Genomic DNA, 21,912 nt, shown 5'->3' with positions numbered 1-21,912 from the left:
TGATATTAAGAAAACAAATGAATGCTGCATAGGGGTATGGAAGGAAAAGTCTGTGAATACAGGGCTTCAGTGAAAAAAATTTATATAAAAAATATATATTCACAATACCAATGAAGTATGTGTGATGAAATTCAAAATATAAAACCCCTCTAAGCTATTCAGTGATAAAAACTGATGAGCTATCAAGCTCATGTTTTTACAAACATGGATGAATCTTAAATGTATATTGTAATAAGGGAACAGCAGTTGGCATAATGGCTATATCACTGGACTCCCATGTAGTCGACCGCAGTTCACGTCCCGGACTCGGTGGCTTAAAACTCGCGCCGGGCGTGTGTGCATGTGTGCCCAAGATCCCGAGAGGAGAATGGAGGAGAAGGGATTGTGACATGGCCCCCCCCCCCGGGGGGGGGGGTAATTTATTGCTTTTTATCTCTGTGTGTCTGTCTTCCTGGCACACACCATATAGAAAAAAACCTCTCAAAAGAAATGTATATCATGATGAAAGAACACAATCTGAAAAGTTTACCTACCTTTCATTTATATGACATTCTAGAAAATGCAGATCAGTGGCTTCTAGGAGCTTGAAAATGAAGGAATGTGTAAGTGAAACATATGGGACTTACAGGAAAGAGAAAATATTCTGTGTGATACTGTAATGATAGATGATAGATACACGATGCTATGATTTGTCAAAACCTGCAGATCTTTACAGGACAGGAACACCCCTTAATGTATATATATGTGTGTTTATATATATACATTTTTTTTCAGAGAGGTTTTTGCTATAGGGTGCATGTACTCACCAGGAAGACAGAGAGGAAAGCTAGAAATCACCCCCTACCCCAGGCGGGATGACCATGCTGCAATCCCTCCTCCTCCATTCTCCTCTAGGAAATTTGGGCATGCACGCGCATGCACCCAGCTTGAGTTTAAGACACTGGGTCCAAGACTCGAACCACGGCTGACTACATGGGAGTCCAGTGATATAGCCATTATGCCAACTGCTGGTCCCAGTGTATATACATTTTTAAAACTTATTTAGGAAGAAATATCAAGCAACCCCAAACAACCAAAATAGTCTTGAAAAAGTACAAAGCTGGAAGACTCAGACCTTTTTTAAATTTACTGCATATCTGTTGAAAATTATGTATATGGTGATATCCTTGATTTGTTCGTCACATATTACATGCATACCTTGAAAAACCATATTGGGTGCTATAGATATAAAACAATTAAATGTGAATAAGAAATCATGAAATTTTTTTAAATTTTAAATAAATAGATCTAGACCAGCAGGCATTGTGGTAATAAAGGCACTGGATTCCCACACGGCTGACTGAGCAGTTTGAGTTCTGGACCTGAAAGTCCTGTCAGATGCATGTGCGTATGCACCTGTGTGTGTGCCCAAAACTCCAAGAGGAGAATGGAGGGCAAGGGATTGCCATGTGTTGTGGCCATCTCCTGGGGGGTGATTTCTCACTTTCTCTCTCACTGTCAGATTGTCATTTAAATGAAATCATATAGTATATATACTTTTTAGGTTGGCTCATATATGAAACACTCTCACTGACAGAGAAAACAAACAAAAAAAGCGCTAATGTGCACTTGCCTCACCTAAAGTCTGAAACACTGGCCTGGGTGTCTTTACTGCTACCACCAGTGCCTCTGCCCCTTGAATCAGTGGCATCCCTATAGAGTCGGAGGACACCAGTCTGAATGCTGCAGCTTCTACTGGCTGAGACCTCATACCCTCAACTGGTGGAACCTCTGTGCCAAGTCTACATCCCACCAAGGCCTGATGTCACCACATACTTGATGCCTGCTAAAACCACTGTCCTTAGAGAAGTCTCCTTGACCAATGGAACCCCTGTGCACTCAGTGTCCCCCACAAAGGATCAGAGTGCACTAGTCCACACCTTAACCCCAACAGATCTATAAACACTCACACTCTCAGCTCCTACAAATATTAGGGACAGATTTTCAACTAAAAAAAAAAAAATATGCAGCTACCACACTACTAAACCCAGCCAGAATCAAAATCAAAGCACACTACACAACTAATACTATAGGACACAGTTACAGGAAAATGTCATTCCGTACCAAAGCTACTTCATAAAACAGTAAGAGGAGATTTTTCCATAAGATTCCCAAATATCAACACAGAGACACAAGAAACATTACAAAATAAGAAAACATGACTCCTCCAAAGGAGTATAATAATTCATCAACAATGGACTATGAGGAAAAGAACATTCATGAAATTTCTGACATTGAATACAGAATAAAAGGATGTAAGAGAATTATATTTCAATGAGATACAATTCAATGAGTTCAGAAAAATAATCATCCATGATATAAATGAAAATTTCACCAAAGAGATAGATACCTTTTTTAAAAGCAAACAGTAGACTATCCACTGGCCTGGTGGTTAAGGCACTGGATCCCAGATGCTCAACTCTGCAGTTCCACAGCTGGACACGGTGACCTGAAAAACATGCTAGGCATGTGCATGTATGCCCAAAATTCTAAGAGAAGAATGGAGGAAACGGGATTGTGGCATGGTATACCCTAAGAGGGGTAATTTCTCCATTTCTCTCTCCCCCCATCCCCAGCAAATGCACATGCCCTGTGACAAAAATATTTAATAACAAAACAAAAATAGCAATCCTGAAGATAAAGAAATTAATAAATGAAATAAAAAATACAGTTGAGAGCAGCAATAATAAGCTGGTTTATGCAAAGGAAAGAAATTCTGAACTTGAAGAAGGAACTTTTGAAATAACCCAGTCACACAAAAAATAAAGAAGAAAACAAATTTTTTTTTTTTCTTTGGAGAGGTTTTTGCTACAGGGCGCATGCGCTGGCCAGACAGACAGAGAGAGATATAGAGACAGAAAGCAAGAAATCACCCCCCAGGGGGATGGTCACGCCGCAATCCCTTCTCCTCCATTCTCCTCTCGGGATCTTGGGCACGCACACACACACGCCCGGCGTGAGTTTTAAGCCACAGGGTCCGGGATGTGAACCGCGGTCGACTACGTGGGAATCCAGCGACATAGCCATTACACTAACTGCTGGTTCCCGAAAACAAAATTTTTTAATGAAGAAAGTCTACACATCCTATGGGATACCACTAAGAAATCAAATATCCATAATATGGCACTTCGGAAGGACAAAAGATAAGAAAAATACAGAAAACCTATTTCATGAAATAAAAACTAAAAACTTACCAAGTCTAGAGGGAGATCTGGACATCCAGATTCAGGGAACAGAAAATACACCAAGTTGATTCAAGTAAGAGAATCTCTTTGAGGCACATTATAGTCAAACTGTGAAAAAGTCAAAGAGAATGAGAGAATCCTACAAATGTCAAAAGTGTCAAAGCACATTTAAAAAGAACCTAATCAGGACAGTAGAGTTCTCAACAGAAACCTTCCAGGCCAAGAGAACATGAGGTGATATGCCGAAAGTATTTAAAGTAGAGAACTTCCAACTAAGAACGCTATACCTAGCAAAGCACCCTTCAGAACTGAAGAAGAAATAAAATATTTCCCAGACAAGCAGAAAAACAGAGAAATCATCACCACTGGATTTGCTTTTCAAGAAATATTTAAGGTAAGTATCTGTAAGCAAACGAAAGATAAATATCATCATGAAAATATGAAAAGGACTAAAACTCACCAGTAGAGTATTCACACAAAGATGAAAAAGGAATCAAATCTTATCAATATGGAAAACTACCAAACTGCAAAGATAAGAAAATAATAGAGGAAGAAAGGAAAAAAGAAATACAGAACAACTAGAAAATTAAGAATAAATTAAACTAGGGAGGTGAAAGTTCTATACAGTGAAAACTATAAATGTTGATGAATTGAAGATGACATTGAAAAATGAAAAGGCAGGGACCAGCAGTTAGCATAATGGCTATGTGGCTGGGCTCCCAGATAGTCAACCGTGGTTCGCATCCCAGACCCGGTGGCTTAAAACTCACGCCGGGCGCATGTGCGTGCGTGCCCAAGATCCCGAGAGGAGAATGGAGGAGAAGGGATTGCGGCACAGCCATCCTCCCTGGGGGGCGATTTCTCACTTTCTGTCTCTCTGTCTCTCTCTGTCTGTCTGGTGAGCGCATGCACCCTATAGCAAAAACCTCTCCAAAAAAAAAAAAAGAAAGAAAAGAAAATGAAAAGGCATTCCTCATACATGAATTTTAAAATTAATATTATTAAAATGATGATATGACCTAAAACCAATGAAAGATTCAATGCAATATTCATCTAAATGCTAATGGCATTCTTCACAGAAATAGAAAAAAAAAAGAATTTTATATGGAATCGCAAAGACTCTGGGAGTCTGAATTACCAAAGCACTCTCATGCAAAAAGAACAAAACTGGAAGCACCACACTTCCTGACTTCAAAATATACTACAAGACTATAATAAACAAAACTGCATGGTACTGGCATGAAAATAGGCACATAGAGCAATGGAACAGGATAGAAAACCTAGAAATAAATACACAAACATATAGCTAGCTGATTTTTGACAAAGGTCCCACTGTAATCACTGGGGAAAGGATAATCTCTTTAATAAATGGTGCTCGGGAAACTGGATATCCACATGTAAAAGAAAGAAATTAGACCCTACATCTCTTACCATATACAAAAATTAACTCAAAATAGATTAAATAATTAAACATGAAAATTAGTGAAAAGAAACATGGCAGGGGCCAGTAGGTGGTATAGTGGTTAAGGCACTGCACTTCCACATAGCCCACCATGGTTCATGTCTCTGACCCAGCAGACTGAAATCCATGCTGGGCATATGTGCAGCATGCATGTCCAAAATCTTGAAAAGAGAATGGAGGAGAAGGGATAGCAGCATGGCTATTTCCCTTGTGGGATGATTTCTCACTTTCTATCTCTCTGTCTCGCTCTGTGTCTCCAGAGAGTGCACATGCCCTATAGCAAAAAGGGCATTTATTTTTAAAAAGAAGAAGAAGAAGAAGAAGAGGAAGAAGGAGGAGGAAAGAGAGAGAGAGAAAAGAAACAGGGCAAATGCTTTAGGACATTAGTATGGGCAAAGATTTTTTAAAATAAAATCTCAAAAGTATGGGAAACAGTAGCAAAAAAATACAGATGGTATCACATCATACTAAAAAGCTTCTGTACAACAAAGAAAGCAAAGATGACAACTACAGAATGGAAGGAAAATATTTTCAAGTTGTACATCTAATAAAGTGTTAATAACCAAAATATATAAGGGACTCAAGTAATTCACCAAAGAAACTCTAAATAACTCAATCTAAAAATGACAATTGGGCCAGCTGATGGCACAGCAGTTAAGGCGACTGGATCCTACATGCCAACTGCATGGTTACATTGCTATACTCCCATGTAGTTGATCAACATTTGAGTCCTAGACCTGGCAGCTTAAAACACATTGGGCGTGTGTATGTGTGTGCCTAAACTCCCAAGAAGAGAATGGAGAAGGAGGGATTTTGCCATGGCCATCTCCCATGAGGAGATGAAATCCAATAATTTATGCAGGTGCTTCCCACTCTTTAACTTTTCACTTAACATAACTTCTACTTTTTAAGTGAGGGCTGTACAAATTGATTTATTTTTGAAAACACAGTGTGGAAAGAGAGTCAGGAGGAGAACAGTGATTACATGTTGAAGAAACATGACAATGACTATTTCAGCTAGGTGGTCATGTTAACACTGACAATGATAAATATTGTTGCTATTCTATGATACCATGCCACTTTAACTTCCTTCTAAAAATCCAAGATTCCATCTGAGTTGTGGGATAAACATCACAGATATCTCAGCTGAAAAACATTATACACATGTCAACCCACCGCCGCCGAGGCTGGACCCTGACACAGTACACCTCAAAACTATCAAGATCCTCAAAACCAGGGAAAGCCTTAGAAATTTTTAGTCAAGGGGAAACTAAAGAAGGTTAGAACAAATAAGTGCAATGTAGTATCCTGAATGGGATTCTGGATTAGAAAAAGAACATGAGATTAAAAATGAAATAAATCTGGGTCCAGCTGGTGGGATGGTGCCTGGGATAGCCAGATTCCACAGGCCAACTATGGAGTTAAAATCTCAGACCAGTGGTTTGAGAAACATGTTGGGCACATATGCATGCATGCCCAAAATCCCAGGAGAATAAGGGGGCAGAAGGGATTGCAGCATAGCCAATTCCCATGTGGGGTGCTTTCTTTTCTGGCTAAATAAATTTTGAAAAAGAAGAAAATTCAAATGCAACATATACACTTTAGTTAATAACAATGTATAAATCTTGTCCATTAATTGTAATAAATATACCATACACTGAAAAATGTTAATAGAGGAAATCTATGTACTATTATTTTGACTTTTATTCAAAGCTATGAGTATCCTAATATAAAAGCTATTTTTCTTTTTGAGAGGTTTTTGCTATAGGGCACGTGTGCTCGTGTGCTTGCCAGAAAGACAAAGAGACAGAAAGTGAGAAATTACCCCCTAAGGGGGATGGCCGTGCCCCAATCCAATCTCCTCCATTCTCCTCTCGAGATCTTGGGCACGCATGCATACGTACCCAGCATGAGTCCAAGACTCCAACCATGTTTGACTACATAGGAGTCCAATGACATAGCCATTATGCCAACTGCTGGTCCCATTAAAAGCTATTTTATAAAGGAGAAAAAATGGGGACCAGCAGTTAGCGTAATGGCTATGTTGCTGGACTCCCACGTAGTCAACCATGGTTCAAGTCCCAGACCTGGTGGCTTAAACTCATGCCGGGCGCGTGTGCGTGTGTGCCCAAGATCCCAAGAGGAGAATGGAGGAGAAGGGATTGCGTCGTGGCCATCCCCTGTAGGGGGTGATTTCTCGCTTTCTACCTCTGTCTCTCTGTGTCTGTCTGGCAAGCGCACGCACCCTATAGGAAAAACCTCTCCAAAAAAAAAAAAGGGAAAAAATGACCAGCAGAGGATGGTGTAATTGTTACATTGCTGGACTCCCATGCAGTAGACCACAGTTTGAGTCCCAGACCTAGTGGCTTAAAACTCATGTGAGGTCCATGTGCCTGCATGCCCATGATCTCATGAGGAGAAGAGATTTCTCACTTTCTGTTTCTCTGTCTCTCTCTAGTTCTCCAGTGAGTGCATGCACCCTACAGCAAAATATATGTCTTGGAAAAAAAAAAGGTAAAAAAGGAAAACTTCCTCCATCTACTGCATGTCCAGATGAGTGTCCCACTGATGTGCGTGTTATGCAAAACAGCACCCTGAGTCCTGCACACGTGGGTCAGTATAAAGAAGGGCTCTAAGAGGAATACCACATGGCTGATTTTCAGAAATATGGCATACATGTAAATAACTACACCAAGACAAAGATAGAAACCACTTGTTGAAAGAGAAGAATGCAAAATGTGCCACTGAGCATCGGAGAAGAAAATACCATTGGATAGGATTAAAACTGTGCCATGGCACTTAAAGAGAAACTCAAGGGAGAAGAATTATTAGAAAACATTCCAGAGAGGAGAGAACAAATATAAAGCAGGACAGTGCGGAGTATGTTCAGAGAACACAGAGTTGCTAGTTCAGGAGTAAAACTAGCCAAAAGGGAGTAATAGAAAATAAAGCAAGAAATTTTGAAGTCAGACTAGAGAGCACTGTAAAAGTGGTGAAGAGGGAATTTTGTAGAAGTAAGTGACCTCACTCTTCCATACATTTATTAAACACCTGATTTTGCCAAGAAGTATGCTGCACACTGGCCCACACATCTGAACTGCACTTTGGTAGGACTGACCTGTGACAGAATGTGTAACAAATGTCCATATAAAAGATTAGTATATGGGAGGAGCTAAAAGGAAAAAGGACAGAGGCATCTAAAATAGACACAGCAGGAAAGGAAAACAGAGAAACGAGCCAATATAGGATTAGTCAGTAGGCAAACTAACGACACTCTTATGCAGCAAACACAATTCATTTTTATTTTGTTTTGTTTGTTGTGTACTGTAGTCACCATAATCTTTTCAGGTCTCAGAGTTTTCAAGAACTAGTCTTGGTTTTTTTGTTTGTTTGTTTGTTTGTTTTGTTTGTTTGTTTTTAAAAGAGGTTTTTGCCTTAGGGCGAGTGCCCTCACTGGAGAGAGACAGAGACAGACACAGTGAAAGGGAAAGTGAGAAATCACCACCTCGGGAGTGGCTATGCCAAAATCTCTTCTCCTTCATTCTCCTCCCGGGATCTTGGACGCACATGCATATATGTCTGGGGTGATTTTCAAGCCACTGGGTCTGAGATGCAAACCACATCTCAGCCACGTGAGAGTCCAGTGACATAACTGCTATGCCATCTGCTGACCCCGAACAAACTAGTCTTTGGCACCAGAGACAACAAGAGTCAGAACTGTTAGAGATAAAGGATTTGACTATTAGACACTTCTTTCTGCCCTGACTTAAGAAAACAACAAAGCTGTTGGGACCAGCAGTTAGCATAATGGTTATGTCACTGGACTCCCATGCAGTCGACCGTGGTTTGAGTCCTGGACCCAGCGGCTTAAACTCACGCCAGGTGCCTGTGTGTGTGTGCCCAAGATCCCGAGGGGAGAATGGAAGAGAAGGGATTGCGGATTGGCCATCGCTCCTGGTGGGTAATTTCTCACTTTCTGTCTTTGTCTGTCTGGTGAGCACACGTGCCCTGTAGCGAAAACCTCTCCAGAAAAAGAAAAAAAAAAGAAAGAAAGAAAACAACGAAGCTGTAAAATGAGATGGTGGGAAATATGGTATTATTAAAAGACACAGGAGAGTAAGGAGTGATAGGAATAGCTGTGTTTTTATGTTTCCTCAGGTGTGGCAGTAATTGTGAGAAAAGAGGGAGATATTACTGACTAGGTGGACAGACATAACACAATCCATTAAGTTAGAAAATTGTTACGTTTTCTTACTCCTTTTTCTTTAAGAACTACCTTACAGTTTACACAGACTACAGACATATTTCTACCTCCTGATGGAAGATAAAGTGGTAAATCTGGAAGGTTAAAAAAAAAACTCAATTTATTGTAACTTTGGTTACTTAACACTGTAATGTCATTAATAGAAATTGACCTTTCTCCTCGTCCATTGATTCTACTCACATTTATTAACTACAAGCTCCTAGAATTACAGAGATAAACAGTCTCTGCTCAATAGAGACTCACAGACTAGAAAAGAGGCAAATCTGTAAAAAAAAAAAAATTCTGGTAGCTGGAGAAACCTCATGTCTTATGGGAAGAATCACTTCTATCCATGTCCAGAGAAATCATGGAAGGCTTCCCAGAGACCACTATATTTGAACTGAATCTTGAAGGACAGGAGGGCATAAGAAAGGGCTTTGCAGGCCCAGAGAGGGGCAGACAGCCGTGGTGGAGCCAGGAGCGTGGTGCCACCACACAGCACATAGACTGCTGCTGCTGTTAAGGAGATAACAGGTGGGAAAGAGCTGACAGTGCCAGGCCCTGGAGATCGCTGAATTAAGCCTCCTTGCTTCCCTTCTCACTAATAGTTTAACAAGCTGTGAAGCATCGTAGTTAAGATAGCACATACTGGGCCAGCACCTGGCATGGTAGTTAAGGTGCTGGACTCCCACATGACAGATGGTGCTTTGAGTCCCAGATCCAGAAGCTTGAAAATCACACTAGGTGCATGTGTGTTTGTCCAAAATCCTAAGAGGACAATGGAGGACAAGGGATTGTCACAAGGCCATCCCCCACGGGGGTTGATTTTTCACTTTTCCTCTCTCTGTCTCTTCCTGTCTCTCTTTAGCAAGCACACACACTCAGGACAGGGGGGAAGATAGCATATATTGGAGCTTAATTTACCTTTCAGTATCCTCATTTGCATAATAAGGAAAATACTATTACATTAATACCAATATTTTGCTTTAACTGGATGGAAAACATTTTTACAAAATTGGTTGCATCTGTACTAAACATATGCAGACATTTTTCTAAAGAATGCAGTATCACAACTATTTGTATAGCGTTTATGTTATATTAGTTATGAGTAACCTAGAGATGATTTAAAGTACACAGGAGGATGTGCACAAGTTATATGTAAACACTATGTCATTTTATGGAAGAGACTTGAGCATCCTCAAATTTTGGTATCTGCAGAGGTCCTGGACCCAACCTCCTGTGGATACTGGACAAGGAGTGGGTTTATTTCATAAATTATTGGTGAGGATTGATTATATGAATACAAGTAGTGAGCTTAAAACAGGGCTTGTCATGTAGTACATTAGTAAACATTATTTTTTAACATGTGAAATTTTCATTTTTATAATTTTAAGATTTTATGCTTCTAATTTTATTACGTTTATTACTGCTTAGCTTAGCTGGTACAAACACAGCTGGAACATTTAGAGTAAACATAGTAATAACTTTCTGACCATAAAGGTTGTGAAACAGTGAAGTATCATAAGAAGAGATTTTAGATTGATAATTTTTTGGTAACAATAAGTATGATGTGTTAAATAGGAAGGTTAAGCTAGTTTACATCTGAAATTTTTTTCTATATACATCATCCTCTTATCTAATACACTAAAAAAATAATGTTCCGTGCAAAACCAAAAGTAAATAAAGACTCTCCTATTTAGGTTTGCAGTTGTTTAGTATCATCCTTGAAGTCATAAGGCCACATGTTTCTAGATGCAGTGGTGCAATAGTATGAGGCTCATTCACTGAACACAACACCTCCTGTCACCCCATGCTTTTGCAACAGAAAAAGGCATTGTATATCCCCATGTCCTCCAGGGCAGAAATCTTGCCCTGTGGTTGCTTCATAAAAATAGAGCTTGAGAAATTTTCCAGAGATAAATGAGCAGAGGACAATCCTAGACCTCTCAGTTCTTGGAAAAGAGAATTGGTAAAGTGTCTATCATGATGCATAATAAAAGCTGCAGGGAGAAGGGAACAATAGTTTTTAAAGGGCATTGACTTTTAGTGAGTATTTGTTTCCCCACCAGAAATTCTTGATGCTGGTGTTTTAATAGGTTCCACGCACCTTGAAATTAACAGTTCACTGCTGTTAAGTGTGCAAGCAGTCTCCCGCTTGAGATTATTGTTTTTGGTAGAAAACTTCTCATTTTTTTTCTTTTTTTTAAACTACTACTATTAAAATAGTGCAAAATTACATCAGTTACATCAGAAAGATGTTCTTTGGAAAGTGAGACATTTATTTACTGTGCTCTAGAAATAAATGATAGAAATAGAAGCAAAACTTTCCCATTGTGATCATTTTGGTTACTGTTTTTCAACAGTCTAAAACTGCTAGGAACTCTAATCACAAGAGCTCCTACTATGTGACATAGCCATTACAATTAAAACTAGAAAATCAGCAAAAATAAATTATGCTGTATGAAGGAAACAATATAAAAAAGAAAAACAGGGATAGCGAATCCATTTTTATAAAATTATAGAAAATCCAAATTAACCTACAGTGACAGAAAGCAGACTAGTGGTTGTCATGGTGGGGGCTCAAGGGAGCTATCTAAAGGAATAGGAGGAAGGAATTACAAATGGTCAAGAAAAAAATTGGGAGATATTTTCACTATTTTGTAGACCGCTTCATTGATACATACATATCAAAATGTAACAAATCATACTTGTCTAAACATGGGGAATTTATTGTATGGCAATTATACCTCAGCAAAGCTGTTTGTTTCATTTGTTTTTTTGTGGGTTTTTCTTTTTAGGTTGTTGCCATAGGGCACCTACATTTCCCAAAGAGAAACAGAGAGAGAGAAAGCTAGAAATTACCCCCCAGAGGGGATGGCCATACTGCAATCCCTTCTCCTCTATTCTCTCTTCAGGATCTTGGGCATGCATACATAGATGTCCAGCGTGAATTTTAAGCTGCCTGGTCCAAGGCTCAAACTGCACTCAGTCATGTGGGAGTCCAGTGCCTTAAGAAGGCAATAATCTAATGTCCAACACAGAAATATATCTCATTACATTATTGTGGTTGTGTAAGTACCTTTTATTTATATGAACGACTTAAACAGAACAAAATGAAGAAGAGATAGAAATAATTTATTTCTTAGCTGAATGACAATGAGTAAGAGACATTTGGATTCCGTTATGTTTCTGACGCACACATGTACAACTTAGCTAAAAGGTAATCAAGGCCAGATCTGTTTATTCTGGTGAAGGCAGCCTACAATAATGACTGCATCTTGCTCAGTGCAAGAAAGAGCAAGAAGACAAAAAAGTGAATACTCCTAATCGATAGGCAGAACTTACAACCATACAATGATCTTTACATTCTGATCATTGAGGCTAAGCCTTTCCCCATAAGTGTTCACAAAACAGTCACAAAAATTATTCATATGCCAGTTCACAAGGAAAACATCAGTAAATTAGTACTACAGAAATATTATAAGTAACACTTCCTAATCATAATGCAATAACACTAGGAGTTACTGACAAAATTGAAAGCAAAAAATCCCACCTACCTGAAAATTAAAAACCCTTCTTTACACAATTGTTGAGTGAAAAAGAAAGTACAAACTGACATCACATAATTTCCAAAAATATTGAGAGCAAACACTATGTATCATAATCTACAGAACATATTTCAAGCAATGAGCCTGGAAAAATTCATAACACTGAATGTTTTTATCAATAAAAATTAGAAAGCTATAAATAATAAATTAAGTTTATTTGAAAAAATAGAAATAGAACTAAGAAGCAAAAGTAAAGTAGCCAAAGAAAGGAATAATAAAAATAAAAGTAGACATAAAAAAGGAAAAACGTAGCTTTATCATTTAAAAATATTTTTTCTTTTAAAAATTAACAAAATAGTCGATCCACTAGGAAATTTGATCAAGAACAAAGGCTAAAAGCACAAATATAAAAATAGGAAATGTCATACCAGCTAGTGGCATGGTAGTTAAGGAGGCTGGATTTCATGCAGCTGACTACATGGTTCAAGTACAGCATCCACAAGGCTTAAGAAAACATGCCCAGCATATGTGTGTGTCCAAAATTCTGAACACAGGAGAGATGGAAGAGAAAAGATTGTGGTGTGACTATTCCCCATAAGGGATGCTTTTTCACTTTCCCTCTCTCTTTCTCTATCTTTCTCTGTCTCGCTCCAATGAGCACACATCACCCCTGGAGGAGGGGGGTGATTTCTCGCCTTCTGTCTAACGAGCACATGTACCCTATAGGAAAAAAAAATCTCTACAAAAAAAATTAAAAGAATAGACTCCCCATACTGATCAGAAAACTAAATATTTTAAAAAGACATAAATCATAGAAGTACTAGGAGAAAAAAGAAGTACCTAAGAAAACTACATCTATTTTTGTTTTGCACTTACCTCTTGATCCTGCAATCATTCTGAGAATTTACTTTGAACAGACACAACTAACAAAATGACAACACATATACATATACAGCAGCATCGTTTACAGTTCCATATAATAGAATCATCCTAAATGTCCAAAATCAAGAGATGAGTTGAACAAACTATGGTATATCTACAGTTGTGTAGTAATTTTTTAAAAACACAAATATTTCTATACATGGCATGAAATGACTTCCAGAATATTTTATTAAGTGATGAAGGCAAAGTACAAAAGTAAGACTACATTTTATGTTAAAAACGGGGGGGGGACAAATGATAAAATATGTAGAAACACAGGGAATCTCAACTGGAAATTAGTGAGACAGGTTACCTACAGTGGAACAGTGAGACCAGAGAAGAAAGGACAGAAAAACAGAGTGATGTGGAGGAAAAGGTATGCAGAGTAACAGTTCTGAGTATGCCTTTAAGAAAAATAGTCTTGTCATAATAATAATAATTAAAATCAATGAATATCAAATTCATTTAATTTTTATTACTTTCCTTATGTTTGTGATTTCTTAGTTTTCAGATTCTAGTTCATTTGTTTTTTAAAATTAAACAAGTTTTCTGAGAATCTAACATATATAGAGCACTATGTTATGTATAATGAAGACTTTAAAATGGGTCAAAATATTAAAATTACAGTTCAGAAACTTACAATTTAAGTAATGTCTAACATCAGGCATGTGTGTTGTTGTCAAGTTCACTGTAGTCTTTTTATTTCCTCATTTTCTTACAAAAGAAAACAAACAAAATATAGCCATACAGAAAGTTGGAAGAAAAGAAAGAAAAGGGAATCACAAAATAAGATCAGAAATTATACTGCAAATACAATTTGATGCAAGTAAAAATTTTAATTTTATCCCAATTTCTTTACTTTTTTATGCTACACTTTCTTTAAAAAACTACCTAAAATGAATTAAAATGGAAGAGATAGAAACAGAAGGACATTAAAATAATGTTAGAGAACTTAAAATGAGTAAAAAGGTACAGAGAGGGCCAGATGATGGCACAGTGGTAAAATGCGACACTCTGCTAGGATGACCCCCCTGGAAAGGTTCCAGGTTTGTGTCTGGAAGCCTCCCTGAGCATACTGAGCATGTCCATGCCGATCATCTGAGGCTGGCTGTAGCTAGGGGTGGATCACAATATTGAGACTCTTGGAGGTGTTGCCTGTCTCTGTTTTTGTCTCTGTGTCTCTCTGTGTCTACTGTGCTCATGGAAAAATTTAATAACAAACTAAAATAATAAATAAAATAAAGAACTAGATGGGATTACAAATGGCATAATGGTTACATTGGTGAACTCCCATGTAGCCAACTGTGCTTCGATTCTCAGACCTGGTGGCTTAAAATCCATGCTGGTCATGTGTGCATGCGTGTTCAAGATCCCTAGAGGAGAATGAAGGAGAAGGGATTGCAGTGTGGCCAGCCCCCCAGAGGGGTGATTTCTCACTTCCTGTCTCGCTGCCTCTCTCTGTCTCTCTGGCAAGTGCATGTGCTTTATAGCAACAATCGATCTAAAAATAAATAAAGAAAGAAAGAGAGAGAGAGAGGATTAAGCGAAGTAAAAAGTTAGACAAGTAAAACTACTATTTAGGGGGAAATTTTATATGTGGACTACCAGAAAAGAAGGAAAAATACTGTTAAGTCACAGTGCCCTTGTTATCTGATAAAAAAAAAAAAAAAAAAAAAAGATCAGTTTATCTGTTCATCATGCTGGTAGACACCAAAGCCCTTCAAAAACTTGTTTCCAGTGTCAGCTGGTGGCACCATAGTAGCACAATTTCCTGCAAAGCTGGACCCATGTGGGAAAGTTCCAGATTTATGTGTCAGATTGTTTCTGTTTACACTGGGCATGCTCCCATACCTGTGATCCAGGCTGGCTGAGGCTGAGAGTAGCCTGTGGTGTGAATAACCTGTTGCGGGTGACTTTCTCTACCTCTCTCCTCTCTCTCTCTCTGACTGTCTCTCTGTCTTTCATGGAAGAAAGAAATAATTTTTTTAAAAAATAACCTGCTTCTGCTCTGTTACTTCTTAGAATACAAGAAGGAATAAATGTGTAAGCCTCTGATAGTACAGCTCTCTGTTACTTGCAGCTAACAGCATTTCTAACTCGCACATTCTGTGAATCAAATCATATGTGATTGTTTCAGACACTTTAACAATATAATCTTATTAGTCTATATAGCTACTCAGTTACTAATTGCTTATAACCTAGCTAAATAATTCCATCAGTTGGATCTTCATAGGAAAAAAAAAATAAACCTGAAGATGAAGAATGTACAAACAAGAGCAAAACAGCAAACAAATGAATAAAATAAGGCAAGCACCTCCTGTATTTGTGAAAACTGAGTACCTTGGAATTGCCCTTATTATCAATGGATTTCTAAATCTGAAGGAGCAAAGGTAAAATGACTGAGGGGCTGTATTCAAAAGATCCAAAGGACTCTAAAGTTCTAGTTGACAATGGACAGATGAGTTGAGAGGTCAAATAAAGTCCAGCCATCTGTTTAAAAATTGGCTAAAACGTAGGTCACATATCCAGGACTAGAGCTGAAGAGGAAGAAAAGCAGATGTCTGATGAAGTTATAAGAGAAAACATGCAACTCTCTGGATCAGATTTTACATGTAATAAAAACCCATGAAAATGAAATTATTTTTATTATCTTTAATAATATCCTGTTTTACTCTTATAATCCTAGAGAGTTTCATTCGGGGAAATGAGGCATCTATTCTTTATGTCATTAGGAGCCTAGCTTTTACTTGTGTATTTTGTAATTTAAATTCTTAATCTCAATATGCTAGATGATAATAAAACACCTGATTGATTTAAACTTATAGAAAAATGGTTAAACTAAAACTAAGCAGAAAGTTAAAGACTAAGATCTTAATGCCAGTTAAGTATTCTCTTAGATTTTAAAAAATACCAACAGCCACTTAAAACAACTTGTTTTATGTTTTATAGGGGGAAAAGAGGCAAACCTAGTAAAAATCATAAATTCAAAGCAAAATATGGATATCAAATAATGGGGCAAGAAGGAGGAGCAATTACTGTCTTTGTTGTGGTCATACAGAGCTTTTTCTTTTATATGAACACGAAAATCTATACCTAATACAAGGCAACATATTTGTGTTTGAATCATCAATTCACAGGGCCGAGTATTTCTAAAATGGAGAACGATGACAGGTCTTTTAGAAGGCCTTGCACAGGTCTCTAAGCCTACCTGTGCAAGTTTTAGGACACACTATTCATTCATGTTTGAAAAAATAATGTGAAAGCTCCAGGGTACCCAGACCAAAAGTCTTTATTTCATGAAAGCACAGGCACAAGCCATAGAAAATACTGATCAGCACTCCAGGCAAAGCTTGTCTCCTAGGCAAAGGTGCTGCTCTGCTGGTCTGTTATTCTCAAAAACTATGAATATTTGAACTTTTGTTCTCAATTCATTTTACATCCTTAATTCTTTGGTCCTTCTTACATAGCTTGGAGAATTTTAGTGAACTCAAAGAACTGTAGTGTCCTTCACAAGTCACATTTTTTCCTTCCTACCATCCAATTCCAGGCAATTATCAACTATTTTCACCTTTCTTGGCATTTACGTGATCTTTGATCTTGTAAATAATGTTATACTGTAAAATAAAGCCTTTACCAATCAAAAATACAGCCACCCAGACAGTTTAAGCACACATAGTTTGGTTGATAATGACAGAGTAAGCAAAAATGTCTATCAAACTGGCCATCCCATGTATAATGTTTGGTCCATTTCTACATTTATTTTATATTCATTTCTGAGTTATCTAATTATAGCCACTGATTAGAAATAGCAAAGTGCAAATATAGCTATTTTGAAGAAATAGGAAGACTACAGTGAAGTTGGCAAAAACACACTAGATGATGCCAAAAGGGACAAAGAGTGATATAAATCCAAGTTCAAAGATCTGAGAAAGCAAGCCTATGGCACCGATTAAGTATTGTTCCAATTAAGTACTGTACCCATGCCAATAGCAACACTATTACTATTGATATGGGCAGCAGCATCTTAAAACAGGGAAGGATCCAAGAAATCTAGATACATCTCCTTCAACATCTCTTCACAGTGACAATCTGGTCACTGTACAACCAGAGGACTAATTCCTTGCCTTTCAAGGAAGCTCCTTCTGATTTGTAAAAATGTGTTTAGAAAGCTCATTCTTTTTCTTTCTTTCTTTTAATATTGCCAGTGGGTGCACATGCTCGCCAGAGAGAGACTGAGTGTAAAGCGGGGTCTGCGGAATGAGAAAGCACCCTCCTTGGAGCATGTTGACAGTGCAATCCCTTCTCATTTCTCCCTTTTTTCAGGATTTTGGAACTTATGCACATGCCCCCAGTATGTTTTCAAGTCACCAGTTTCAAGACATGAATCATACAGCAGGCCATGTAGGATCCAGCCTCTTCAACCAGCATGCCACTGGCTGGCCCAGAAAGCTCATTCTTAAAAGGCCTAAAACTGCTTCCCTGCAACTTTAATTTGTCAATTCTAATTGATTGATTCTAATTCATTCATTCAACCAGTATTTATACAGTATCTGCTCTAGGTAGCAGTATTTTCATAACACATTTGCTCTTTACCCATCTGAAGAGACAGAGCCATGAATAAGAAGAAAATTGAGTCACCAATGGCCTTTCCTTTGGCACATTCCATTTCTTTTTTCGTTTCTTTGTTTTTTAGGGTTTTTTTTTTTGTTTGTTTTGTTTTGTTTTTGCCATAGGGTGCATGTGCTTACCAGAGAAAGACAAAAAGACATAGAGAGGGAAAATGAGAAATCACAGGAGGAATGGCCACACCACAACCCCTTCTCCTCCATTCTCTGAGAATTTGGGGCATGTATGCACATGTACCAAGCACGATTTTCAAGCCATCCAATCAGAGACTTGAACTACAGTCAGTCATATGGGAATCCAGTCACTTAACCACTATGCCACCCCCTGGTCCCTTTCTTATTCCCAAGCATCAGTATTATTTACCTGAATCACACCTCCCAAGAAGGAAACTGCTGCTGCAACACTGATCCTTTGCACTTCAAAGTCAGATAAGCCCAGTACACTTGTATTACTCTGTGTGGTGAGATTCTGGACACTCTGAGGGACAAGCCGTTCCACAGCATTGGCTGATATTAAGGACGTCAAGGCAAAGGTGCCTAAAAAGGGCAGTGAGGAGGATATTCAGTTAGAAATTCAATAGAAAGACCCAATAGATAATGTTGGATTCCACCATTAAAGTTAAAGTCACATTGTAAAACCAAGCAGATCTATTAAAAACACTCTACTGTGTACCCACTTTCCTATCCTTCACTCCACTCTATGGAAAAAACAGAAGCTTACCTCCACATATGCATATTCTTTCAACATATACCAACAGCTGTCCACTTCTATTCCTTCTTGGACCACACATTTTCCCCACCTCTCTACAGAGTGATTGGAGACTAAGATTACAGTCTGGATCCAAAGTCTCCATTTACCAATTATGTGACTCAGAGTACAAATTCCTTCATTTATAAAATGAGGGTAATAATATATACATGTCAGGGTTTTAGGGAAATATAAATAAGATAGCAAGTATGAAGATCTCGGCAAAAGAGTAGCTAAACTCTGCCCAAAATGTTTGCTCTTCCAGACTACCTGTGCAAATCTATTTGTCTTTCAAGGTGAGAAGGATTCAACCCAGATCCTCCCAGTTAGGCATAATCTTTCTACCCTCTGTGATATAGCATAGTTTACATTTATTATACTAAAATGACATGCAGTGGCCCAAGAAATGATCGAATAGTTCATGTCTGTATACTGTTGAATAAGGTCAGTGGTATGTCTCAAGACCTGTTATGACCTCACACATATGGGACCATTTTCAATGTGTTCTGTTCTTTCTACCAAGAGTTCTGATTCTGGTCATCTTGGTACAGCAAATTTGAGTTACAGAAACAAGCCACAGTATTGTGCAAATCTTCCCCAACTCGTTATTTAAGACTTTCCTTCAGGTCATAAGCAAGACTTTGTGGGGTAGAAAAGCCTGTACAAGATGTAGAAATCGCAACACAAAGTCTGCAGCAGCATAGAGAAAGAGAGACATGAGTCAAACGTAAACAGGTCTTAATGGAAACTCAACACAGACAATCCTTTGGTTGTCACTGGATAAGAGAAGCAGTATCCACTGCAGATTTAAAATGACATGGTGGTTGTAGCCTCCAGTACATCTGGACTTAAATTCCAGAAATGTCACCTCAATCTTCTTATATGTAAACAGACATCATTCCTCATCCAATGATGCTGTTCTGAGACTTGAATGAGTAACATAATAGCACATATCGCAGTGCATGGCATGTCAATAGCACCAGATAAATGGCAGCCATTCAGATGATTCTTTGTAAAACTAAGATGAGAGTGCCCTGTCATGGTCTGTTATTTTATATCATTCTCTGTTGCATGCTGTTTGGTGGTACTTAAATAGGTAAGGAATTGAATAGAGCTCTCTCAGTGGGCTAAGTCATTCTCAATAAAACAATAAATATTGACCATAAAGACCACTGTCCTCATCATAAAGTAGTAAAATAAGAACACCTTAAGTGATCAATATATCCGATGATTATAAAGAAAATTCTGGCACCCAGGATGGGCAACACTAAGTAACACACATTCATCATAAAATCTGAGCTTGATAAGACATATTTTTCAGGGAATGTTCCAAAAAGATTCTCCTGAAATTAAATGAGATACTTCTGAGAGTAAAGGAGTGTGTCTTTTGGTCTTCAGATCTCTTAGACACAGACCAAAATATTTTATACAAAAGTCACTGAATAGATGACTACAAAATTGAAAACAAAGACATAAATGGGTTATTATTTTTATGTTTAGGTCTATCTTTCTTGGTATTTGGAGGATGATAGGAGAGAATTGGATGGTAGGAGAGAAAGGGTCATCCAAAAGGCCTTGCTGGGGAAGAAAAGCAAGTCTCACCTGTGTGTGACTCCTACCTCAAGAACATCTCCAGAGAGAGACCTCTCCGGCAATAGATAGGGGGATGTCAGCTGTGCCAGTGTGAATATGAAAGTGCTCTCACTTTGGCAAGTATGCCACTTGGCTGTATCTGAGGCAATAGAGGACAATCAAGAAAACTGGAGCTGCTGGTAAATTTGTAAGGATGTTGTGAATGACGTTCTATTTCCTATATTTCATAGGTACTTTCTGTATCTCCTCCCTATTACTTTTCTATTCTTTCCTTCTTTTTCTCAACCTTTTATACTACTCAGACTTTTGGCCCTTGTTAAGCCTACTAGTGGCACCCTTAAATATAACTAAACCCACCTAGTAACTCAACAATACTGTGGATAACAGGGTCAAATAGGAAGTAAATGTGAACCTCAGAACTAGAAGACCCAAGTTCAAATCCCAGTTCTACTGATTATGAGACAATATTCTTGGTTGAGTGACCTAATTTCTCCCAGCTTCCTTATTTGTAAAATAATGATAAATAAATACCTCGTTATAAAGTTGCAGCAGAGAGTAAATGAAATTTCATACATAAAACAAACTATTACAAGTCCTTCCATATTGTTGTATTCAGTAAATAATTGTTTAATTATTTATTTTCTTTTAAATACCATATCCAGTCTCCCTAATATTTTCTCTAAAATATTAAATAGGCTTTGCTTTTTAAAAATGTTTGCTAATTTAGAAGATGAGTACAGACAGTGCTCAACTTACGATGGTTCAATTTATGACTAACAATATGAGAAAATGATACACATTCAGAAGAAACTATACTTCAGATTTTGAAATTTGGTATTTTCCTGGGCTACCAATATTCAGTAGGATACCCTTTTGCAGTGCAGGGCAAAGTGAGCCTTTCCGTTTTTCCATTCGGTACAGCATTCAATAAATATCATGAGATATTCACGACTTCATAATAAAATAGGCTTCTCGTCAGATGGCTTTGCTCAATTATAGGCTCATGAAATTGTCCTGAGTATGTTTTAGGTAGGCTAAGCTATGCTAGACTGTTCAATAGGTTAGTTTGATCAACTGCATTTTTGACTTGCAATATTTTGAATTTATATTAGTTTTATCAGGGCACCGTGCCATCATAGGTCAAGGAGGATCTGTATATCCTACCGATCACCATGTATTTGTTATCTTCAACTATCCTGTTTCATTGAATTCATGCCCTGATTGTCTTTCCTTTTCATTCTAAGTCACATTCTTTGCAAGTTACAAGAAGTAACTGACTGATATTTTTGAATTATATTTTAAATTAAAATAAGAAAATTCATATTGTTGGCAAAGCAGCACATTTTGTACGGTTATACAGCTTTATGAATTATCTACTTTTAAAGACAGCCCTAGCATAATTTATTATTGCATTTAGAAAGTCAGTACTGCATAAAAGGAAGTACTGCATAAAAGGAAGTACTGACTTTCTAAATGCAATAATACACATAGAAGGAATAATCCCAGCTGAAGTGATTTTTCTTCATGAAAATAACATTAATCTTTTTG

At 37.8% G+C, this 21,912-nt stretch overlaps 1 protein-coding gene across 1 annotated transcript in view; it reads right to left on the bottom strand.

Moving 5' to 3' along the window:
* Window positions 1-21,912, bottom strand: part of SLC26A7 (solute carrier family 26 member 7) — a 169,550-nt gene that overhangs the window by 86,580 nt on the left and 61,058 nt on the right. Inside the window, exon 4 of the mRNA XM_006159563.3 lies at window positions 18,388-18,560. Coding sequence (XP_006159625.1) covers window positions 18,388-18,560 — 173 coding nt within the window. The remainder of the gene's footprint in view (window positions 1-18,387; window positions 18,561-21,912) is intronic.

Source organism: Tupaia chinensis, unplaced genomic scaffold (genome assembly GCF_000334495.1).
Source record: "Tupaia chinensis unplaced genomic scaffold, TupChi_1.0 Scaffold000636_1, whole genome shotgun sequence".
Classification (NCBI taxonomy): Eukaryota; Metazoa; Chordata; class Mammalia; order Scandentia; family Tupaiidae; genus Tupaia; species Tupaia belangeri.
The sequence above is the reverse complement of the archived record's forward strand: the minus strand, read 5'-3'. Positions and strand labels throughout refer to the sequence as shown.